The sequence below is a fragment of the Sinocyclocheilus anshuiensis genome, unplaced genomic scaffold (genome assembly GCF_001515605.1).
Source record: "Sinocyclocheilus anshuiensis isolate Anshui unplaced genomic scaffold, SAMN03320099.WGS_v1.1 scaffold1079, whole genome shotgun sequence".
NCBI lineage: Eukaryota > Metazoa > Chordata > Actinopteri > Cypriniformes > Cyprinidae > Sinocyclocheilus > Sinocyclocheilus anshuiensis.
The window spans coordinates 2,681,499-2,705,000 of record NW_015548207.1 but is presented as its reverse complement, the minus strand read 5'-3'; the positions used below and the strand labels follow the sequence as shown (position 1 = coordinate 2,705,000).

General features: G+C 37.1%; 3 protein-coding genes across 4 annotated transcripts in view; all 3 read left to right on the top strand.

The window, feature by feature from the left end:
• Positions 1–5,012, top strand: part of LOC107653633 (dual specificity protein phosphatase CDC14A-like) — a 60,121-nt gene extending 55,109 nt beyond the window's left edge. For both annotated transcript variants that reach the window (XM_016440407.1, XM_016440405.1), the window contains one exon: positions 4,428–5,012. In XM_016440407.1, coding sequence (XP_016295893.1) covers positions 4,428–4,476 — 49 coding nt within the window. In that variant the 3' untranslated portion in view covers positions 4,477–5,012. The remainder of the gene's footprint in view (positions 1–4,427) is intronic.
• Positions 5,013–9,737: 4,725 nt separating this feature from the next.
• On the top strand, positions 9,738–11,357 carry LOC107653578 (probable G-protein coupled receptor 88). The gene has a single exon (XM_016440315.1). The coding sequence runs from the start codon at positions 10,210–10,212 to the stop codon at positions 11,254–11,256; it is 1,047 nt and encodes a 348-aa protein (XP_016295801.1). The 5' UTR covers positions 9,738–10,209; the 3' UTR covers positions 11,257–11,357.
• Positions 11,358–12,554: 1,197 nt separating this feature from the next.
• Positions 12,555–18,962, top strand: LOC107653632 (vascular cell adhesion protein 1-like). Its single transcript, XM_016440402.1, has 10 exons — positions 12,555–12,840; positions 13,670–13,942; positions 14,362–14,667; positions 14,796–15,056; positions 15,277–15,552; positions 15,814–16,089; positions 16,738–17,046; positions 17,129–17,404; positions 17,644–17,904; positions 18,625–18,962. The coding sequence occupies exons 1-10, from the start codon at positions 12,798–12,800 to the stop codon at positions 18,780–18,782; spliced, it is 2,439 nt and encodes an 812-aa protein (XP_016295888.1). The 5' UTR covers positions 12,555–12,797; the 3' UTR covers positions 18,783–18,962.
• Positions 18,963–23,502: the final 4,540 nt, after the last annotated feature.

Here is a 23,502-nt window from a genome sequence, read left to right as displayed (position 1 = left end):
CACTTAATTATTAAATTTCTGTACCTGAATACTACTGTTTATTTTATCTATGCTTGTAAATTGTGTATTTCTTTTTTTTCTTTTTCTTTTTTTGTTTTACTGACTGTTCACTTGAACTTTCTCAGACTATAGTTTTTGCTGTGGTATATGAAGAAGTACTTAAAGTGTGTGGAAAGCAAAGTTACAATGATATAAAATTAGTGTCATTCATTTTTTTGTTTGTATGTTCACATTGATGTTAAATTACATGTTCTGATTTGTGACATTACTTTTTAAGTAATGCTAAAACACTGCTGGTCACTTTCAGAAGTTATAGTGATTCTTTATTTTCCAAGAAAGAATGTGAAACAAATTGGTTATATAATTTTCATTTTTAAATATTTTAAAATATGATTTAAATAGATTTTACACACTTTAAGCAATATCGTATCGCATATTGAATATCGCATTTTTTAACAAGGTAAATTTTTCTTCAATATCGCACAACCCTAGCTCTGCTCATATGCTCTGATAATAATAGCTTTGTAGGACTATATATTATTTGGATAATTAGTCAAAAAAAAAAAATTATTTCTGATTCTGTTACATAGAAGTGAATAAAAATAATATATTGATATTTAATATTAAGTTAACACTTTACAATAAGTTTCCATTAGTTAATGTTAGTTAATGTATTAACTAACATGAACGAACAATGAACAATACATTTATTACAGTATTTATTAATCTTTCTTAATGTTAGTTAATGAGAATACAGTTGTTGACTGTTAGTTCGTCAATTCAGAGTGCATTAACTGTTAACAAGCACAACTGTTGATTTTAATAACGCATTAGTAAATGTTGAAATTAACATGAACTAAGATTAGTAAATACTGAAGAACTATTGTTCATTCTTAGTTCGTTAACTAAAGTAGTTAACTAATGTTAACTAATTAACCTTATTGTAAAGTGTTACCAATATTAATATAAATTCTGTCCAGTTTTATTGTTACTTTCAGTAAAAGTGTGGTTATTTTATTGGCTTGTGTTTTTTAAATTCAGTATCATTAAAATTAAGTTAAATTTAAAAAGTCTTACAAAATAAATAATCATTACAAATAATTTTCGGTTTCAGTTTCGGTTTTCGGCCAAGTGCATCCAGAATTTTCGGTTTCCGTTTCAGCCCAGAATTTTCATTTCGGTGCATCCCTATTATATTTCCAAATTTGGAATCATCTTGATCTGCTCAAACAATATTCCTTAAATATTTATTATGTTTTATAGTCATAACAATGGTGTTTTAGTGGAAACTGTGGTTACCTTGGTACATTTTTCTAGGAGAAACCTTTTTTTTTCCAAACTCCTTCCTACCTCACCCTGATCTAACACATGCTCCTTTACAGTCTTTTTTTTGTTCAAATTTTCCTAACATTCTTTTAAACGCTTATCTTGAGCATGTTGCATGTCCTCAGTTTTTACCAATTACACACTCACGTGCACGTCACTCACTTCTACAGCCGTCTCGATCTGTGTAGCGTCTGTCTCTAGTGTGTTCTCATAAAGCTCTTACTCAGATGATCTAATATTTACCTAATTACCATTGTCAAGTGAGCTTTAATCGAGTGGTCAGGATGAGACTAATTTTTTCATTTGGAGCTAATCCGTCACCCTTTAACTCTGTGAGTGCATCCCACGCTGATGCTCCAAGGAAAAGAAAATTAATAATAAATAAACAAATATTAAAAAGGCCGAGCAGGGATTCATACTTAGGCTTTAAAACGTAGCTAATATAGTGGAATATGGTGGCAGGCTGACAGCTTTAGTCTGGTTTGGCAGTAACATGTCTACTAACAAGTACTAATGACATCTCAATGCTGCTGTTTGATGCAGAGGGAGTGGTGTCCGCGGCAAAAAAATGATACAATATTCAGTATTTGTTTGAATCCATCAAACAAATTGTCCCTCGCTTCAAGTAGTTCTGTACTTCCTGTCATCTTCACTTTGAAACTTCAAACCCTTAGGGTTGTTAAACAAGAACTGATTCGCATTTTGTTTAAACTGTTACCAGAAACCAAATGTTTTCTTGAAGTTCGGTTCAACATTTGTGTTTGTTATTCCACATCCATAAACGTTAAATTCCTCCATGTGTTTTCTGTGAACCATTAAAATCTGAGTCCATGCCTGTTTTTATTTTAATATAAATACACCTTTTATTAGAGCTATGATTGAAAAAGTAAGATGTCGAACAGGTCGAGGGTTATTAGAAACGCTTGACCGATGCAGTGAAAACGCATTGTGGTATCATGTGACCTGAGGGCGCTCAGGCCGGACAGAAAGGTCATGTGCTTGAATTTTGTGGTCCGTTGTTCTTGGACCGTCTCAACACCTCTTGGAAGTTGTCCCGTTGGAGGGAGTTTGGTAGCCCCCCTTACAATTTCCTGTTGGTGCCTTTTGTCCATTGTGAGTCAGGGAGTTTTTATGCATATGCCATTGGACTGCACTGTTAATCATGTGATTTCACATCTTTCTAGGCTTTCTAGACTTTCTTCTGTTTATGTGATTGACGATTGGCTCATAGCATCCCCGTTCTGGAGTGTAGTGTGCTGTCTTTGTTCAGAACATTACAATGCCTACACATGTAGCAGTAGTGACTCAAGGTTTCGCTGCAGTGATGATGAATATCACTTTCCATCTTGCTCTGACAGCAGCGCTGCGTTCTGTTAAACGTTCATCCTCAAAGGGCGTTCATGCCGTTTGTAGCCATCTTCTTTACTGTCATTACGGTCAAGATGTCATCAGTTTCTTGCTGCTAAAAATTGCAACTTTAGGTCGTAATAAATTAGCATAAAGCTTCTGATTTCTCAACATTGTCATGCTGTTGGACTTTTAACGCAACTAAAAATGAAATTAAAAATGAACAACTTTTTCAGAATGTTCTGCACTTCAGAATTCTATGGAATGATTTTAAATATGGTATAATGTGTTAAATGGAGCGGCTTGAACTATATTTTCAGGTAGCTGAAAGCATGATCAAATTAGTTTAATAAATTAAATGATATTTAACAAACGAACATCTGTAGATCGTGCAGAACTTGTGAACGACTGACATTCCAATTCGGTGGAATCCTATGGGGCTTCCTGTGATATTCCTGACGCTTGCCTAGATATTCCAATCGGATGTTCAAACAGCGTTAAGTAGCTCTGTGCGCAATGTTTTACAATTTTGAATGAATGCACTTCTGTGTTGTTAGAACGTTGATCAAACGTTTGTAAGTGGACGACACAAAAAAAGTGCTTTCTGTTGCTTTGTTAGGTGTTTTATGTGTAGGTGATGCTATGAATAACAAAACCCTTTATGTTAGTGCTCATAATGAATTTACAAACTAATCTGAAAAGGTTGCTTTAGTTAGAGTTGCATACTCAAATTTGGTTATTTTTGTACTGATTTTTCATTGCAAAATCATCAGATTTCAGGATGTTTGCAACCAAGCTGAAATGTACACATTCATCAAGATATTCCTATCAGAAGTTTAAACAACGTTAAGTAGCCGTATGTGCAACATTTTAAGATTTTTTAATGAATGTGATTTTGTGTTATTAGAACGTTGTTCAAATGTTTGTTAACGGTTTGCAAACATTCGACAAAATATTCCTATCAGAAGTTCAAACAGTGTTAAGTAGCTGTATGTGCAGTTCAATATTTTGAATGAATGCGAATTCGCTGTTACTAGAACATTGATCAAATGTTTGTAACCGGACGGCAAAATAAAACAATGCTTTCTGTTGCTTTGTTTGTCTTTTGCTTTGGGTAGGCAATGATGTTAATAACAAAACCTTGTGTATAATGAATGTACGAACTAATGTGAAACGGCTGATTTAGCGATGGTTGTATTTACAAAAATTCGGTAATTTTTGCACATTTCTCATTATAAAATCATCGTTTTTTAGGATGTTTACAATCAAGTGGAAATTCACACATTCGTCAAGATATTCTTATTGCATGTTCAAACAACACAAAGTATGCTAATCTTGATCGTTGATCAAACGTTTCTAAACGGTCGACACAAAATAGAACAAAATGCTTTCTGTTGCTTCCCATTTGTCTGCTGTACACATAATTTTTTTCGTTCCCCCCAGCTGTGGCGCAGTTATGAATAATTAGCATTCAGCTATGCATGTTCTACACCTGTCTTCTAACCTAAGTTACTTTTTTTCTGCACAAAGTCAGCCCCCCCACACACACATTGGAATGCAAATTTATCCCCCCCCCCTAAGCTTTGACTTTTTATTCTTATCTCACCCTCATTTACATCAGAGAGGGTTGTAATAGTAATGTCTCAGGTTGGCTTTTTAGACTATTATTTAACTACCCTCTGCCATGTAATTTTCTGTAATTACGTTCAGCATCGTAATCATTTCATCTTCTGTTTTTTCCCCCTCTTTTGCAGTCCCTTCAATCTGAGTATGTTCAGTACTAAAGCTGCGACCTTCCGCTAACCCCCGCCCCGTGCTGCTGGTCTGGTCCTGACCCGGTCACTGTGACCACTGATTTGCTGACTTCTTGTCGTAAAAGGGGAACGAAGCCGAAAGGAAATGTTTTGAGACTGAACTGTCAAGCCTCATGGTCTGATACGTCCTGCTACGACAGGGCTGATCTGGAATCTGCTGCATGCTGTTAAACGACACGAACTTGCCTTCGTCGTCCTTTCAAAATGTCTTTTCTTGTTTTTTTTTTGTTGTCTTTTAAGAGATACTCTCCATTATGAATATACATAGTTAAATATTTTTAGATAATGAATTTTGTACTATTTTTGTCCTATTTTATCTACAGTTCTTATGCTCGACGACAAGGTTTGTTAATATTTGTGTATCTTTCGATTAGGGAATTTGTTCTGACGTAAATATCACGTTTTTGTCTCCTGAGTGTATTTACTGAGTAACATATCAAGTACGAGGGCTATATTTGAAAGGTGCAAAATGGTTCGACAGCTACGTGTCATCTTCAAAGGGATTTTCAGCCCACGAAAGCCATAGAGTATATGTTTTCTTCATTTGGGGGTCTAAGGGGGGTTTGTTTCTACGCAACGGCGGACGGCTAATGAGACCACAATTAATTTGTAAGCAAAATCATTTTTCTCGGGAAATTGAAGGGCTTTGTTTGTTCAGTGTGAGTAACAGGATGGACTTTCCCCCCCCCCATTGTGACATCATAATGTGCATTATTATTAAACTAATACAGATCTGAGGTTGCAGGTGTTTGAAGAGCATCAAGGGCTGTTGAAAACACAACCATCGACACTTCACTTTTCAGGGGTGTCCATTTCACCAGCAGTCTGAAATATAACATCTCCGAATGTACAAGTGAGTTACAAGCTTTTGGCTGTTGGTTTTAACATGCATGGTTTTTGCATAAAATAGCTCAAACTGCTTAAAATATAACGATAGCGAATATAAATGTAATTAATCGCAAACTCTAGTAAAATAGAAGAGCTTATGTGTAGACGATGATATGCATAACAAAACCTTTTATGTTAGTGCACATAATGAATGTACAAACTAATCTGAATGGATTGTTCCAGTGGTTGTCTCAAATTCAGTTATTTTAAGATGTTTACAATCAAGTGCAAATAATTTATCGTACAGTATTCTTAAAGGTGACCAGCAGGATTTAAACTAAAACCTTTGGATTATTTACTTCATGCAAAAATGACAATACATTCAGCCTCAAGTCATTCCGTACTTGACCTTATTTCTTCCCTGAATTATAAAATAAGATTTTGCGCGATTCACAGAGCTCTTTTTAATGACTGGGATTGTTGAGGTTGATGATGAAAGCACCATAAAAGTACTGCAAGTTGTCAGTTCTGTGGTAAAATAAGATATCTTTGCGCAATTATACAGATAAAAAAAAAACAATAATAATTTGCACGAAAATAATTTACATTTCTCAAATTTCATTAAAATCAAAAATTGCTTGTCAAAACGTGTTGCTCCAGATTTGACGTCAGTGTCGAGATGTGCAATAAAAAATACGTTCACGATCATGATGTCAAATCTGGTGCAAAATGTAATAAAAAAACAATTGAATGTATTTAAATATAATCGTTGAGTTACAGTAGAGAGGAAGCATTCTGCAAATTGCAATGTACATTTCATTTTGTTCATCACACAAAGCTATCGTACATATTTGGTAAACTCCGGTATCGTATTTCTTCTGAAAATAGCAGAAAGTACTTATATGGTGCACGTTTGGACCTCAGCAGCCTTATTTTTATTGAATGGAAAAGAGCAACGTGAACATTCCTCCGAATATCATCTTTTGTGTTCCACAGAGAAAAGTCAGTCATACAGGTTGATATTAGTTGAGTAAATGATGACAATTTTCATTTTGGGGTTAAACTAACCTATTGCGTTTCTCTTTGAACAAATACCCCAGTGCAAATTTATGCAATTATATCTCGATGATTTACTTTTCTGCATCTATTAGTCCTGTAGCACTCTGTACATTCCAGATGGTGTTATGAATTATGTGTGTATATATATATATATGTTTTGGGAGAATCTTATTTGAAGTATTCTACCTCTTTGACATATACATGATGTAAACTAATCTATTGCTTATAAAAAAATATAAATATATATTTTTGGAGCAGTGTGTAAAGAAAATCTAACAATGTTAGAGCCGTGTTTGCTTTTCACAGACATACTGAATGGACATTAAAATTCCAAGTAGTGGGTTGTACATTATTCTTTTACAATGTAAACACTATTTCAAAGACCAGGACAAGTAAAAGACTAATTTTGCTTTAGTTTGTTCATTTTCTTTCATAATTACTCTTAAGTGCAGATTTCCAATTAGTCTACAATAGGCAAGTAAGTGCTGTGCAGGTTGTTTAAAATACCCTTTTTCTTAACGGCTCCACAAAAGTAAATTAAGTGCCAACTATACTATAATGCCAACTCTCCCTGACAACCAGCAAAGTGTGAACTGCAAAAATCGTCACACATTTGTGAACTGAAGTCTCATTTTGAGTCTATCTGGCAGCAGGCGTCGGGCCGTGGGCGTTTGGAGACCGCTGTGAAAATGGCTGCTAGTCGAGTGACTGTTCACAGCCATGAATTCGGGAAGTATTTCAAAATGCCACTTTAATTTCTTCACAATTAGATGCTTGTATCTGTCGTGAATTTTCTCTTCTAACGTTACCCATTTTCTGAAAACGGTTTTGTAGGCCCAGAATGTTCTACTAAAGAAATCACTCAATCTTAGAGATGTAATTGGCCTTTAGTTCAGTTACGGTACTTGAACATTATAGCTGTCGTAGGTGTAATATTTAATTGAAACCGTGGCCTCGTGTTTTCCTGAGCCCTTTCATTCAGCTTATGATGATGGTATAATGTCTGTCTTTGAATGCACATTAAATTCGATAATCAACTCAAAGCAAATAGCAGGTTTCAAGGCTGCTGCACTCGGTATAATAATAGTGCTCAAGTATCTTTGAAATGGTTCCGGAAAGGCAGCTTGACAAAACTGTCATGGTTATTATTTCTATACTATACTTGATTGGAGCTCTTGAGAAATGGATTTAGAAAATACACACGAACGAAAAAGCTCGAAAGTGCTCTCTTCTGCCGATGCAACACTGTGCATTATTATGCACTCAGTCGATTTAATCTACAGCCCGAATACCCTAATTTTCACGAACAAATTACCTTTAAGATGTTTTTAGTGTGTCAAAACATACGCGATCAGTGTAGTTTGACTCCTGAACGAATAAATGACTATGAATCGGTTCTTTTAAAGGGATAGCTCACCCAAAAATGAAAATCTGATGTACATCTGCTTACCCCCAGGGTATTCAAGATGTAGGTGACTTTGTTTCTTCAGTAGAACACAAACGGAGATTTTTAACTCAAACCATTGCAGTCTGTCAGTCATATAATGGAAGTGAATGGGAATCACGGCTTTGAGAGTCAAAAAAACATACACAAACAAAACCAAATTAAACCCTGCGGCTCGTGACGATACATTGATGTGTAAAGACACGAAACGATCGGTCTGTGCAAGAAACTGAATAGTGTTTATATCATTTTTTACCTCTGATTTACTGCAATGTCTGAACTGTCCTGAGCGCATCCTCGACAGCCGGCGCCTGACATGTCTTCTTCTTCTTTGGAATTTTTGCCGTATTCCGCACCGTAGGCACATACCGCCACCAACTGTTTATATACATACATGGATGATAGTCCCGTCTCTATTCATTTCTGCTTGATTTACGGCGGATCGCAGACTTATAAGTGCATTACCGCCACCTATCTCTAAAATGGACCATTGACACTCTATCTACAATCTCATTTAGGAGTGTCAATGGTCCATTTGAGAGATAATAATGGCGGTAATGCACTTATAAGTCTGTGATCCGCCGTAAAGCAAGAAGACGACGCGTCAGGTGCCGTCTGTCGAGGATGCGCTCAGGACAGTTCAGACATTGCAGTGCATCAGAGGTAAAAAAACGATATAAAAACTGTTCAGTTTCTTGCACAGACCGATCGTTTCATGTCTTTACACATCAATGTATCGTCACGAGCCGCAGGGTTTAATTTGGTTTTGTTTGTGTATGTTTTTTTGAGTCTCAAAGCCGTGATTCCCATTCACTTACATTATATGACTGACAGACTGCAACGGTTTGAGTTAAAAATCTCTGTTTGTGTTCTACTGAAGAAACAAAGTCACCTACATCTTGGATGACCTGGGGGTAAGCAGATAAACATAAAATTTTCATTTTTGGGTGAACTATCCCTTTAATGAATGAAAAACATGCAACGCGATCAGTGCATTCCCATTCACGAAAGAATGGATGACTCTTAGGAGTCTGTTCTTTGAGTCAATCACAAACATACAGTGCGACCAGTGTTTGTCTCATTGCCAAATGAATGAATGACATTTATGAGCTGATTCTTTTTAGTCAACTAAAAGCATCCTGACTAGTGTTGTTCAATTTCTGTAGTCCCATACCTGAATGAATTACTCTTATGAAGCGATTCTTCTTAGTGAATTATCACTGAAACATGCAGTGTGATCAGTGTGCAGTCCGATTCCCGGATTGATGAATGACACTTAGGACTTGGTTCTTTTAGGGATACAAAACATATTTCTGAACAAACCATTGACTCTTATGCACCAATTCATTTTAGTGAATCGGAAACATACAACCCGATCAGTGTCATCTGATTCTCGAATGCACAAATGATTCCTATGAAGCAGTACTATTGCCTACAACTTGGTTATTTTTAGTTAATCAAAAACACACTGCATGACCAGTGGTAGTCTGATTCTCGAACAAATTACTCTATGAGCTAGTTATTTTTAGTGAAATCAGAAACATACAACGCGGTCATTCTCGACAAATGAGTCGCATGATTGGTGGTAATCTGATTCTCGAATGAATGAGTCTTATGAGCCTGTTCTTTTTACTGAATCAGAAACGCAGTCAGTGTAGTCCAATTCCCAACGAATGAATCGCATCAAAAGCATACCACCACCAGTGGTAGTCCAATTCCCCAGTGAACGAGCCAATTAATTTTAGTGATTTAAAATGATACAGCATCTTTTTGTTCTGGTTCTTTTTCAGTGTACCAAAAGCAATTATAAATCCAACTGAGTCTGACTCAAAAAAAAAATTATGTTTTTCTCAATCAGCTGCACAGCCCCAGTCCTCATTCACTTTCATTGTATGAAACAGCAGCGGGAACATTCTGCACAACATCTCCTTTGAATTCCACAGAAGAATGAAAGTCCTACAGGTTTGAAACCACATTCAATTCCTTTAAGCAAACTAATGTTATTAAAGATCAAATCAGTAGTAGATTCACATTGACTATTCAGAATACATCCGACTCCCTTCCTCTTGTTTCTAAAGGTTCTCAATGGGGAGCCCATTATATGATGCCCTATTGATTATCACAGGCTCAGTCCATTATGAATAATTACTTGCCTTCATGGTGATTGCGCTCCCTGAGAATAATGAACAACATGTGAGAATGCAGCGTGGGCTCCTGTTGATCTCACGCCTCTCGTATTCACACACACACACACGTGCAAGCACACACACATATAAACCTCGATTCTCCACCGCCGCATCGCCAAAGGGAGCTGCGCTCTCTCAAGCACACGTTCCTCACACAATGTGAGATGGGATAAGATGAGATGACATTATCCGCACATCTCCCATCATGCCAAACGACACAGATGTGCCGCTGTCTGCGTGTGCTGTGGGACGCGGCTCGCGCATCTCACTCGTCACCGTCTACTCCTTCATGTGCGTTGTGGGAACCGTCCTCAACCTCCTGGTGATCTATTTGGTGGTGACGTTCAAGAAGCTCCGCACAGCCAGTAATGCGTTTATCGTCAACGGCTGCGTGGCGGATCTGCTGGTTTGTGCTTTCTGGATGCCCCACGAAGCAGTGGCCACCTCCACTGGGACTTTTTTGGTGATTGGCTACCAGGCGTTCAAAGAAGCGCTGCTGTTTCTGGGAATCACCGTGTCGCTGCTCTCCCACTCGCTTATTGCCGTCAACAGGTATGTTTTGATCACCAAAACCCCTGCTGTGTATCAAAGCCTTTATCAGAAGAGAAACACCGAATGGATGATCGCAGGATCGTGGCTCATCTCCTTGGGCTCCTTGTTTCCGTGGATCACGTCCTTTCGGTACCCGCCCGAGAGGTGCCGGGACGCCGAAGACGTGTCGTTCGCCAAGGGAACATCGGTGTCTGTTATGTCCAGTCGGTTTGCTGCTGGTACACTGGCGTTTACTATCATCGGACAGACTTTGGTTGTGGTGTACTGCTACTTTAAAATCTTCCGCCGAGAGCAAATAAGTGTGAAAAGAGTCAGTATTTTGAATTTCCAAATTGTGAACAACCTTCCTTATTCATTCCCCAGAAAGGACAAGCGACTCGGTTTTTACGTTCTCGCAGTGTGCTTTATTTTTATTCTTACAACCGAGCCGATTTTTTGGGTTCTTGTTGTGGGACTTTTCGTCCCGGTGTCTGTGGCGCTTTGGACGTCAACGTGGATTGTGTTCTGTACTATATTCGTGTCCAATCCCTTTCTGTACACCTGGAAGAACGAGGAGTTTCGGAAGTCCTTCAGGTGTGTGATGAGAGGAGACTTCTTGCGGGGATCCACGGTTGGAGTCGAGCCCATCACCATCAATACCATTTCTCATATCTTCCCCAGACAAAACAGCCGCAGGGCATTTCTGAGCGAGACGAACTGAGCTAGACCTGCGAAACCATACGACTAGTATTGTGGCCAAATTTCGCTCGTGCCTGTCCAAGATGCTTCTACAATCTGCTGGTGATTTTTTTCAGTCGCGATGAGCTGCATGTGTTTTACAGTGTTTTGTAAAGTTTTTGTAATATTTTTTGTGAAAGTACAAAAGTGTGAAGTGTTTTTTGCACAACTGTGAAGGCTACACTGCCACTTTTTAAGTGAGAAATGTTTGTGAATGTTCAAATAAATCAGAAAAATCTCAGCTTGTGTTGTTTCTCATCTTTATTTTTTATATAGGTTTTTATCTAAAATGAATATTATGATTTAATATTACTTTTATATCAAATTAATTTAAGCGTTCTTTTAAAGTGTTTCAAATATATTAATACTCAAATAATTATATTTGAATTAATATTCATAGTATATTAATAATAGTATTATAAAATCCTTAAGTTTTTATTTAGCAGCGTATTTGAACTTTTCTAAAAAAAAGTCAATTATAGTAATATATATTCTTTTGAAATAACATTCATTAAGTGTATTAATATTATATAAAATGCTTATTTAATAGTGCATTTTAATTTAAGAGCATGTTTATTGTCAATAAAATTCATATTTTATTTTTGAATTAGTATTCATAAAGTATATTAATATTGTTACATAAAATGCTTAATATTTAATAGTGCATTTTATTTGAAGAGACTACATTTAAAAATGTCAATTATATTAATATTATACAAAATGCTTAATATTTTTATTTAATAGTGCTTTTTTATTTAACAGCATGTTTAAAAAGTGGTTATATTAATAGATTTTATTTGGAATTAATATTCAAAGTGTATTAGTAATTTGTATCAAATATTTAATAGTGCTTTTTATTTAACAGCTTGTTTAAATGTCAGTTATATTAATATATTTAATATATTTATTCACCATTAAGATATATAATTTAATACCTTTATTTAGTAGAAGTATTAATATTAACATAATTTTTTAGTCTATTGTGTAAAAGTGTTTTATTGTTTTTGGGTTTTTTTGTACACCGCATACTGGTGAGATTTTCAGCACCATTTAAATTGCCGAAATCTCTTGTTTTGTTCTTTTCATCAAGCAATCACAATATTATACATTTTAATCTGTGCAAGAACATCTGTGATGTAGTAAAGTTCAGTGGAGAGAACGGGATTTTTGAACCCTGTTGGAAACACTGACATAGTAAAAAGTTCCATCCAGTCATATCCACTCTTAAACTCTCGCTTACATAATGCTTCGGCTCAATTGTTAAAAACGTACAAAATTACAAAGTAATTTCCTGTCATTGAGAAGAACCCCTTCAGGACAGCAGAGGGAGCCTGTGGAGGGACGGAGAACACAAAGCATTTAGGGCTGGGGAATTCCTCCATGGCTTATATGGAGTGCTGAGGAGGTGGGTTATGATCCCTCCCCCTTCTCCTATAAATCAGATCCAGGGCTGAATGAAAGAAAGCACATTAACTCCGTTTTACTCTCTTGGAGCTCTTTAAAAGTTCTTCATAAGTGGACAGCATGAATTCAGCTTTACTGTTGACTTTGCTTCTACCAGTTGCAGGTAAGTTAAAGCTAAATGTCAGGATTTGTAACTACGTATGCTAAGTAACCTGAATATTTGAACATAGTCTTACCATCTGCTCTTCTTTTAGGCACTGCAGCTTTAATCAGGGTTAATATAGTTAACTAAAACTAACCTCAAATAAAACCATTAAAAACATTTTTTTCTTACTTGAAATAATTGTTAACTGAAATAAAATTGATTTAAAATAAATATTTTAGCTAGTTACCAAAGCAACATTTTTCATTTTAACTTAGTTTAATTTGAACTAAAATAACTAAAACAGAAATAAAAACGAAATAGGCATTTAAATGACAAAAACGCACAACAAAATTACTAAAACTTTAAATAAAACTAAGATGAAAATATAAAAATAAAAACCAAATCAAAATAATAATGACTTTTTATTAGTTTTTTCTTTTTCGTTTTTTTAAATTTAATAATTTTTTAGTATGATTATGTACTTTTTTTAAATCATAAAATAGTATTACCATTTTTTTTCACCTACCTCCATTTTCTGAAAATTGATTTGACAATACAAGGCTCCCATAACCGCATATGCAACTTATTTGATATATTTGTATTTACATAATTGTACATTTTTAAGTTTCCTCTTTAGTAAGTTGCTTCATGAATGTGCCTTTTTAGTTAATGATGCACAGAAATGATAATAAAGTAATTTTTGAACTACTTTAATATTGTGAGCATTAAAACTACAAAAAAAAAAAACACTTTTATGATTTAATTACATATTACTCATAACTGCATCATTTAAAAAATAAGATTTACTGACGAGTTAATGATGAATGATTAATGTTCTCTTGAATAGTTGTTTCCCATGTACTGGACCTGCCGTCCAAAGTTCTGTTCAAAGTGGGCGACAGGAGAGAGTTGACTTGCAGCATGTCATCTTGCCCAGAGAAGGTGAAGTTTGTTTGGACCTCATTAGAAGACAGACCGATATTCGCTGCTATTGATTCACATGACAGAGAATCTGTGCTGGTCTTTGACAACGTGATGAAGAATCACGAAAACACCATAGTGTGCAAAGCAACCTGTGAAAAGGAGACAAAACAGGCGACAACAAAGATTAAAGTTTATTGTGAGTTCCTTTTATGTTTTCGATTTTATTAAAACTTCAGCAGGCTTCATAATGCACTGTTGGTGAAGACCGGGGTAAGTTGTCACACTTTTTACTTCAGTAAATATTTCTCGAGGTATGTTTAACACTGGTTTACTTTATAGACTATTTAATGGATTTAAAGCAATTATGACTCAAATTAATTCATGTGAAAGCAAAAATTTAAAAGGTAACCATTGTTTTGGCCAATTTATGTAATTAGACTTATAAAGTCCAAAACCTTATATCTATTGAAATATGTGACATCTTGCCCCGGTCTCTATTTATTTTTATTTTTTTTAATGCTACATATGAATCACGGAAAAAAAAAAATCTAAATGTATTTTATAGTTTGTTTTTTTTCTTGTCGACTCCTATTTAAATCTTGGAATCCATTTCAGCTTTTCCAAGAAACCCAGTTATATCCGGATATGATAGCTTGAAACTGGGCGAGGAAAATGTCTTGGGCTGTGAAGTGTCTTCTATACACCCTTCGGAGTTCCTTAAAGTGCAGTGGCTCTATGAAGACAAAGTTCTTCAGACTGATGAGGGAGAACCTGAGAGAAATGCATTTTCAGTTAATTACATATTCACACCTTCAAGTGAGGATGATGGGAAGGCGATAACATGCAGAGCATCACTCGATGTGTATGGTATACCACCTGATGAGATGACCAAGGAGACGTCTGCACACATGACAGTTCTCTGTAAGCTATATGTACATATATTAACATCAACTATTTTTAAATTAAACCCAAAATGGATGTGGGAATTGTACTTCCTCTCTGAAGAAGATGACCCCCAATGATCATTCGTTTCCCCATTGCTTTCACAGCTGCACCGCATAACATTAAAGTATCTGGAGTGACTGTTGTCCCACTGGGATCCAGTTTAACTTTGACCTGTGAGGCCGAGGGCAAGCCAAAGCCTGCAATTACATGGACGGCTCTTATACCAGGTGGCCAGTCTGTGGAAATGGGAAAACATCATGATCTCCTCGTACATAACGTGTCCTTATCAGATGCTGGTACTTACCAGTGTGACGTTAGAAATGACTTTGGAAGCCAAAGGGCCAGCGTTTCTGTAGTCGTTCAAGGTTAGTGGTTCATTTAATTCTTTAAATGTCTAATTTCGGTCAGAGCTAATAGCCTAGTTGGTAGCACTCCCAGACTTCTTGTCCTTTCCAGATCCTGCCCCACTCTCTCCCACTTTCTGGGAGAATACATACATGCAAAACCGCCAGAAAACTTAAAAAATGTCTAATTTCCAAACATTGCTTTGTTCCCAAGTAATTAGGTTTTTGAATTTTTTGGCAGCACCTCCTATGGATACTCTCGTTGTAGCAAGTCCACAGTCCATTCTGAAGGAAGGAGACTCTGTGAGCTTTTCCTGCAAGTCCAGCGGAGTTCCAGTGACACACGTGGTGCTCAGCAGGAGGGTGAATGGTGTAAAAACAGAGCTAATGTCTAGTGAAGGGGCTGAAACATCAGTTGCCCTCCTCTCCGTCAAGCTGGCCGACTCTGGCATGTTTGTGTGTGAGGCTTTCAACGAGTATGGCAGGCAGGAGACCACTCTCAATCTAACTGTTGAAGGTAAGACCTTGAACGTCTGGTAATAGTGGATATTGTAAAGATTGGTCTGTTGAGTGTAGTTACAGTGTGGGTTGTAATGGTGTGTAAAATAGAAAGGCGGAATCAGTTGTAGTCTGTTATCTCCTAAAGATTCTCTGAGAGTGATGAGTAACACTGATATTATGGTTCCTCGTCTTAAATATAAGCCTGAAGTTCAATGATCCGCAAATTCAGTTTGAGGCACCAAGTCAAATTTTCTCTTTTTTTTTCTTCTTCTCACAGCTCATTTGCTAGAAGTGGCGCTACAACCGGATGGTGAGGTTGTGTTGGAGAGAGGCTCCAGCCTGGTCCTCTCCTGTCAGGCTTCAGGTTGCCCTCAACCCGAGTTCTCCTGGAAGAATCTTTCAAATATGCCGATCCTCAGGCGGCTTAAGACAGATGGCTTCCAGTCCCAGCTGTTTTTCGATCTAGTAGAGTTGGATGACGAGGGAACTTACCTTTGTGAGGTCACATGTGGCTCAATCAAGAAGTCCAAACAGACAGAGGTGAAGGTGTTTTGTAAGTATCTCGAAAGGTTTACTATCCAGTCTCGAGTTTACGTAAAAAATTGTTTGTATGGGGAAAAGGTCCTCTAGCATTATACTAAGTAGTTAACTGGTTGATGAATGGAGAATGTATAATCAAGTTTTCAACATCTCAAGGTGAAATGTGTAATTTCTACATCACTAGCATCACCAGATGGAATTGCAAGACTGATTCGCAAAACTCATTGAGCCAATATTGCCGTATTTGGATAGTTGGGATGCTCAAACAGCAACATTTAATAAGCGACTCTTACTGTCAAGGAAAAAGTTCCTTTCTTTCCCTTTAACTTCTCAGAGTGTGAGTTGCAATTAACCAACTGTTTAAACGTGAGTCATCTGTGAACAGTAATTCAGTCTCTTGAAATCCCTTTTTTAAAAATAGCTCTCTTTGACATTGATTTGATGCAGGAAATAAAGCATTAGGAAGTCTCTCAGCAGACATCAACTCTTAGAATGTGCAAGGGAGTATTGCTTTGTTCACATTACGTGTTGTGCTACATATTGACTCTGTCAGAATGATGACCAGCTGTCCTCATTCAAGGTTCTCCTTAATCTCGTTGTATTTATTAGTTGGTGTGTATCCTTGAAAATGCTTAGAAATTCCATTTTCTTCTCTTTTCAGCATTTCCAAGTCCTGTCGTAAAAAACTCTGGACCTTCTCTGGTGGGAGAGATAATGAAATTGACCTGCACTGTTCAGGAAGTTTTCCCGGCCAGCCTTTTCCAAATCCTGTGGATGGATGGAGAGAGAGAAATGCATTCGGAAACTGGGTCATTTTCAAGTGGTACAACAAATCTGACTTCAGTGTATTCTTACCACGTAGACACTGAAGACCAAGACAAACACATCACCTGCAAAGTTTTGCTGGAAATTCATGGTGTGCCAGCTGCTCAAGCAGTAAAGACAGCATCTACTACATTGTCCATTCACTGTAAGTCAGGGTTGGTTGTTTATTTGTTCCTTTCAAATATGATTTTGTCTTGGTTTTTGTTAACATTGTGCTCCTTTTACAGATCCTCCGAGAGTGACCAGGATTACTGTGAGCCCACTGGCAGAGTTAAAGGAAGGAGAATCTGTAAGCATTTCTTGCCTTTCCGACAGCTTTCCAGTGGGGCGTACAGTGCTGAGCAGGGTGGAGGACGGCATACAAACAGAGCTAATGGCCAGTGATGGGCTTGAAACATTGTTTACCATCCCTTCAGTCGAGTTGGATGACTCTGGCATCTATATTTGTGAAACTTCTAACATGTATGGAAGCCACAATGATAGTGTGGAGATTACCATTAAAGGTAAGTTACTAATTACATCCAGTCAAAATCAATCAGTGGCCACAGTATCAACATGTTGTAGTGTTTGAAATATCAACAGTTATTTGAAATAAATTAAACATTTTGGAGTGCCTTGCTCTCCATTTAGCCTTGCTCTCCTTTTAATCGAAATGGATCAGTTTTGCTTCTACAGTGTTTTTGCTCTTATTAAGTGGATCCTGTCTAGGCAACTGACAATTATTATGCCTCTCTTATCCCAGCACCACCCAGGAATATGACAGTGGAGATCTTTCCATCCACGGATGTTCAGGAGGGGCAGAATATCACCATCTGTTGTCGCTCCGTGAGCTTCCCTCCACCTGCGGTGGTCCTCAGTAAGCTGGATAGTGAGAAAAATGTCTACTCTCTTGATGGTGTATTCCTACTGCTCAACCTCACGCCCAATGACACAGGCCTATACCAGGTCAACGTCACCAACTATCTGGGCTACGAGACAGAGATTTTTAACATCAATGTGATGGGTGAGTAAAACTAGTCATATACCAAATCAAGTTATTGTATTTCTGAGCACACTGACTACATAAAACATTCAGTTTGTGAATTAACACCATGCCCAAATCAGACATGACACAACCGGACACATTTTGCACAAGTAACGTGTTCAAATCGTCTAAATCCCAACTGATCAGAGCATATTTGACACTTAATGTACATTTATGTGAAGTCTAATTTTGGACCAGTGAAATTTCGCAATGGCCAGTGGTACCCAGGTGTGACCAAAATTGCATACTGTGACATTTGACGAGGAACATACTTGTCATTGATATGTGATATCCAACATCAGTTGGGTTTCTTTACTGTCATGGCCTGATGGGATAGTAAAATGTCCAGCAGATGCACACTTCGCAATTCTCAGTGGAAATTGTAGGTCATCCTGGTACATTTTGCCTACTGTTTAATGAATACTTTGGGAATTTCGGATATATTACTCTTTTCACATTCTGTTTTTCAGTCACACTAGACGACTCTAACCCGTCTCATTTTCATTCCTGTCGAAAATTTAATATGGGGCTACCCTGACTAAGGTCTATAATAGGGAAGTAGGCATATTCGCACGCAAGGCTAGACTGACAAAATGTGTCATCGTTTTCTCAATTGTGTCTGGTTAGGACTAGCGAATCATTTTTATTTACAAACATTTTACAACATATTTCAAATTTGCCTTTGACTTTTCGTTACAGAGAAAAGAGTCAACCCTCCATTAGGCTGGGATGATTTTTTAATCCCTGCGATTTGCCTGGGAGTTGCTGCTGCACTGCTCGGTGTTGTGGTGTACGTGTGGAGAGCTAGAAAGAAGGGATCATACAACCTTACCAAATGCAATCCGAGTACCGTGTAAAATCACTTTGTGTTTACATTCCATGGACTATTTTGGAAGCAGCTACACTCGGGTCAACTGTCTTGTCAGGGCCAAGGGCCTCCCTAAAGCAAGAACTGCAGGTGACTGGATTCATCACCTTGAACATCAGGTGACAATAACCCAGCTGGATGGGAACCTGCATTCTCCACAGCAAGAGACAATCAAGTCAAGTCAAGTCACCTTTATTTATATAGCGCTTTTAAGTTCTCCTCCGACCAGACGAACCAGCAGTACGGAAAAATCAATTTAAGACGTAATAAAACAGACGATGAACACTATTAACAGCAATTATTATATGATGCAATCAAACTTATAGCAAAATGTGGTAGTTCTGTATGTTGTTTCAGGGTTGGCATCATCTGAGGTCCTCTGAGGGGTTGGCATCATCTCTTCTCAGGTGTTCTGGATCCAGACTGAAGCTTGTGTAAATCCTAGTTACCACGGGATGTCAATCCCGTGGCAAAAAACAGAGGAACAAATAGAAACATAATTAGCGTAGCTAATTATGCACACCTTCCAATCAATGTGACCGTGATTTGCCGTGCATCCCCAGAGAAAGTAAATCGAACTAGTGCGGTTCCTTTGTGGTCTTTGTGTTGGGAAGTGTCAGCTGTTTTTGAGACCACCTGGTCTGCACTTAAAGAAGTTTTAAAGTGTGGAAGTCTAAGCTTGAAATGCAAACTGTGAAACATACATTTAAACATTTTAGCATTAAGAGAAAATGACCTAGCCACCAAGTTTTAATTGAACTGTTTGGTACATTTTCATGTCTATAACAGTCTGTTTCATTTAGCCTGCCAAAGTAGATATTGTGTCCTAAAAAGTCTGTATTTAATTGTGTGAAGTCTTGTCAAATGCTTTAATTTTGATATTTATTAAACTAGCAGCTTTCTGTCATTTGATCTGGGAAAGTGTTTTATGGGAAAATCCGGGGAAATTTGAGTTACAGGAATCCACAGCGTCTGTTATAGCTTCACTTTCACTTTAACATTTCACTTTTGCTTTTCGGTTTTTCTGTAATGTTATCCTATCTGTTCAGAACAATAAAGGTGGGATGATTTGGAGAGGCTTATTGTTCACTGCATGTGTACAAGCCATTTTCGAATTTCCAACAAGACAGGAACAAGCACACCTTCCAAAAATAAACCACTCCACATGTGCCTCCATCCTTTCAAGACCAATCAGACCCTCTGAAAAACATACGTTTCTGGCTACCATTTATTTTGGCCTGCAAATTGAGACCAAACGATTCAAAATCGAGTTTCTCACTCCTATTTTAGTGTCTTATATTGATTTTTTTGTCAGTGTTGCTATAAAAGACTGTTGCCATGGTGACCATCCAGATGCAATGGGAAAGGAGGGTGGGTTTTGTTTTCATGTTCCACAGGGAAAAGGAGGCGAAGCAAAGGTGCAAATGAAACTGTTCTCTTTGAAAGACTGAGGGCCACTCACCCATTTCTTTTTTTAACCTCTTCATATTAAATTTAGTACAATCTTTTTAAAGAACCAGCAGCAATTAATGTTCTTGCTTAAGAAAAATGGCAGTATTTTATAATTCTTGTGCTAAAAGTTGTCTTTATTTTGACACTATACCTCACAAATGTTTCCAAAGAGGCTGTGTTTGACTAAATATGAGTAATAATAGTGATGAACGACAAATTGAAATCCTGATTTCTAAGTGTGTTTTCCAGTAAAACAATTACCACGTCCTTGTGTGTATTTTACTTGAAGTGTTTTTGAACATGGTCATTATGTGAAAACTGTGTGTTATTGGTAGGCCTATAAGTGCTGTCCTTGTGAATCTACAATCAGAATAATTGGATGATGGTCAAGAACATCTCATTCTTGTTCTCGGAGTCTGTTTGCTGACATCTGATTCTTTGAAGTGACTCATGTTTGAAGGAACCCTTCAATAGTGATTCATCTTATCTAGTTTCTAGTTTTTATCAGGGCTCCAGACAAAATGAATGCCATTGGCTACAAGAATAGAACATTTAGGATCCATATGACTTTTTTTAGTTGATAAATTTCAGAATTGCGCGTTACAAATGCTGGTTCAGACCAGTCCGTAAACAGACTGATGTACTTTGAGTAACAATTCCCGGTTCATTTCGAATTGAAAAACGAGTCACGGAATTCATCACCGGCTCTAAATGATTCACTGACTACGTGAATATGACTCAAACAGATAAGAGTTCAACATTTTTATCTCGGTAATTAAAAAGAACCACTTCATAAGAGTTGCTTGTTCATGAATCATTGCATGAAGAAAACACTGGCACACACTCAGACACTCTTTTGGTGGATTGATTACATTTGTATAACCACAGTTTTACTACAAATACTATGGTTAAACTATGGTTAGTATAGCAAAACCATGGTTAATTTGTGGTTACTATGGTTTAACTACAAAAAACATGTTTTTTGGTTTTATTTGTAGTAAAACCATGGTTAATTTTCATAAGGACGGTCGTAGTCTTAAGATCTGAAAAGGTTTTCATGTTTGTTTTTCTTTCTTTTTTTGGATCTGTGGATTACTATTTGAGGATTCATATGTTTCTTTCCTAATTAGTGAAATTAAGATGAACAAACCCCTAACACTGGCCGGCATTTTTGTACTACATACATAAATGATACCTCAAAATGTGGTTTGTTGAAAATGAGTGTTAAAAATCCAGCAAAATAGAACTTTTAAATCAGTTTAGACGCTATATCGAATTTAACACGGACAAAAAAATCCTAGGTCACATAATTTTCACAATTCACAACTTTCAAAACTGTTTAAAGGAGGTTTTGTCTACTGAAGCTTTTTTTTTTTCAGTAAAGACGTTTCCGAGTATATGGTTAAAGTACAATCCGTTGAATGCACTGTACTTCTTTTCCTCACAATTTTCAGTTCTGTCAAAAATTAAACATGGCGCAACCTGACTAAGGTCTATTATAATAGAAAGCGCACTTTCGTTTCAAACTAGAAACCACCCAGAACTGCTTATCAACCACGTAGCAGCATGTCAAAACCTTAGCAACCACCTAGCAACCCACATGCAGATTTTTAGATAAAGTTAATTTTCCTCTAAAGCACCATGGTGCATCCTGACTAAGGTCTATTATAATAGAAAGCGCACTTTCGTTTCAAACTAGAAACCACCCAGAACTGCTTATCAACCACATAGCAGCATGTCAAAACCTTAGCAACCACCTAGCAACCCACATGCAGATTTTTAGATAGTTAATTTTCCTCTAAAGCACCATTAAAGTGAATCACAATATCATTATTTGCTTGTTTTTTGTTGGCCATTGTGGTGGTCCCTGACAGTTACATTGTTTGTTTTTTTTTGTACTCCGTTTGCTTAGACGAGGGGAATGAACCACTGTGGTGACATTTAGCACAAAACCCCTCCAAGGACGAGAAAGATCGATAGTTTATACAGCTTGTGAAACCACCATTATCTTAAAAGCTTTCTTATGAAGAGTTTGTGCAAGACTGTGACACATTCTAACCCGAGGGCCCCAAAAAGCCCTCGCTTATGCAACCCTCCTGTGAAAAAAGAACAGCAACAAAGATTTGTGCAGAGTCCTGTCTTTTTTAATCACTTAAAGACACTGGTATTTCCTGGTTCTGTGTGGACACAGAACATCTCTAGAGCATAGCGGCTCTAAACGCCTCCACTCCAGCTTGTTTGTTTGATTGCCGTTTAAAGAAAAACAGAATATTTATGGAGATGAACCCCCTGGTTCAGCAGATGGCGTTTGACCCAGGGTCTCTGTGTTCTTGTGGCGCATCCTTTGCCGATATAGCAGATCAGCAGCTTTTTTACAATGTCCCCAGTGCTTTGTCTTTTCTTAGAGATCTGTTGTGTTTTTATTGTTTCCCTTATATGTATTTGCATTTCTTTCGATGCTAGTACATTACAGATACACACAATCAGCACTAAAACTGCACACAGCTGCCTCACAGGTCCGTCTGTGTATTAAATGGTAGATGATCTCTTCCAAGAAAAGCAGTCATTATCAAGAGGAATGTTTAATTTGGCTGGCAAGTTTATCAGTGCAGGTCAGATGAGTATTCTTTTCATCACTAACAGATTGTTTTATGCTGACTCCCCCAAAATGTTGCTTTTGAACTTCAGATAGTGCTATGCAATAAAATACCATGTACTGTACTGTTTTGTAATTAGTTTTAGTTGATCAAAGCTTGGACTATGTCATGTAAGTATGGCAACAAAAAGATGCTGCTGTCGGTCTGAATATCAGCATGACTTTCATTTGGCCATAAGCATGCATACAACAAGAAAAGCAGTCATTATCAAGAGGAATGTTTAATTTGGCTGGCAAGTTTATCAGTGCAGGTCAGATGAGTATTCTTTTCATCACTAACAGATTGTTTTATGCTGACTCCCCCAAAATGTTGCTTTTGAACTTCAGATAGGCTGAGTGCTATGCAATAAAATACCATGTACTGTACTGTTTTGTAATTAGTTTTAGTTGATCAAAGCTTGGACTATGTCTATGTAAGTATGGCAACAAAAAGATGCTGCTGTCGGTCTGAATATCAGCATGACTGTCATTTGGCCATAAGCATGCATACAACATATAAGAAATACTTATAAAAATGCTCTTGTTACAGTAGCAACACTCATATACACAGATGCTATGCATAGAAAAGTAGTAAATGAATGGAATAAAATTAATTTTTAAA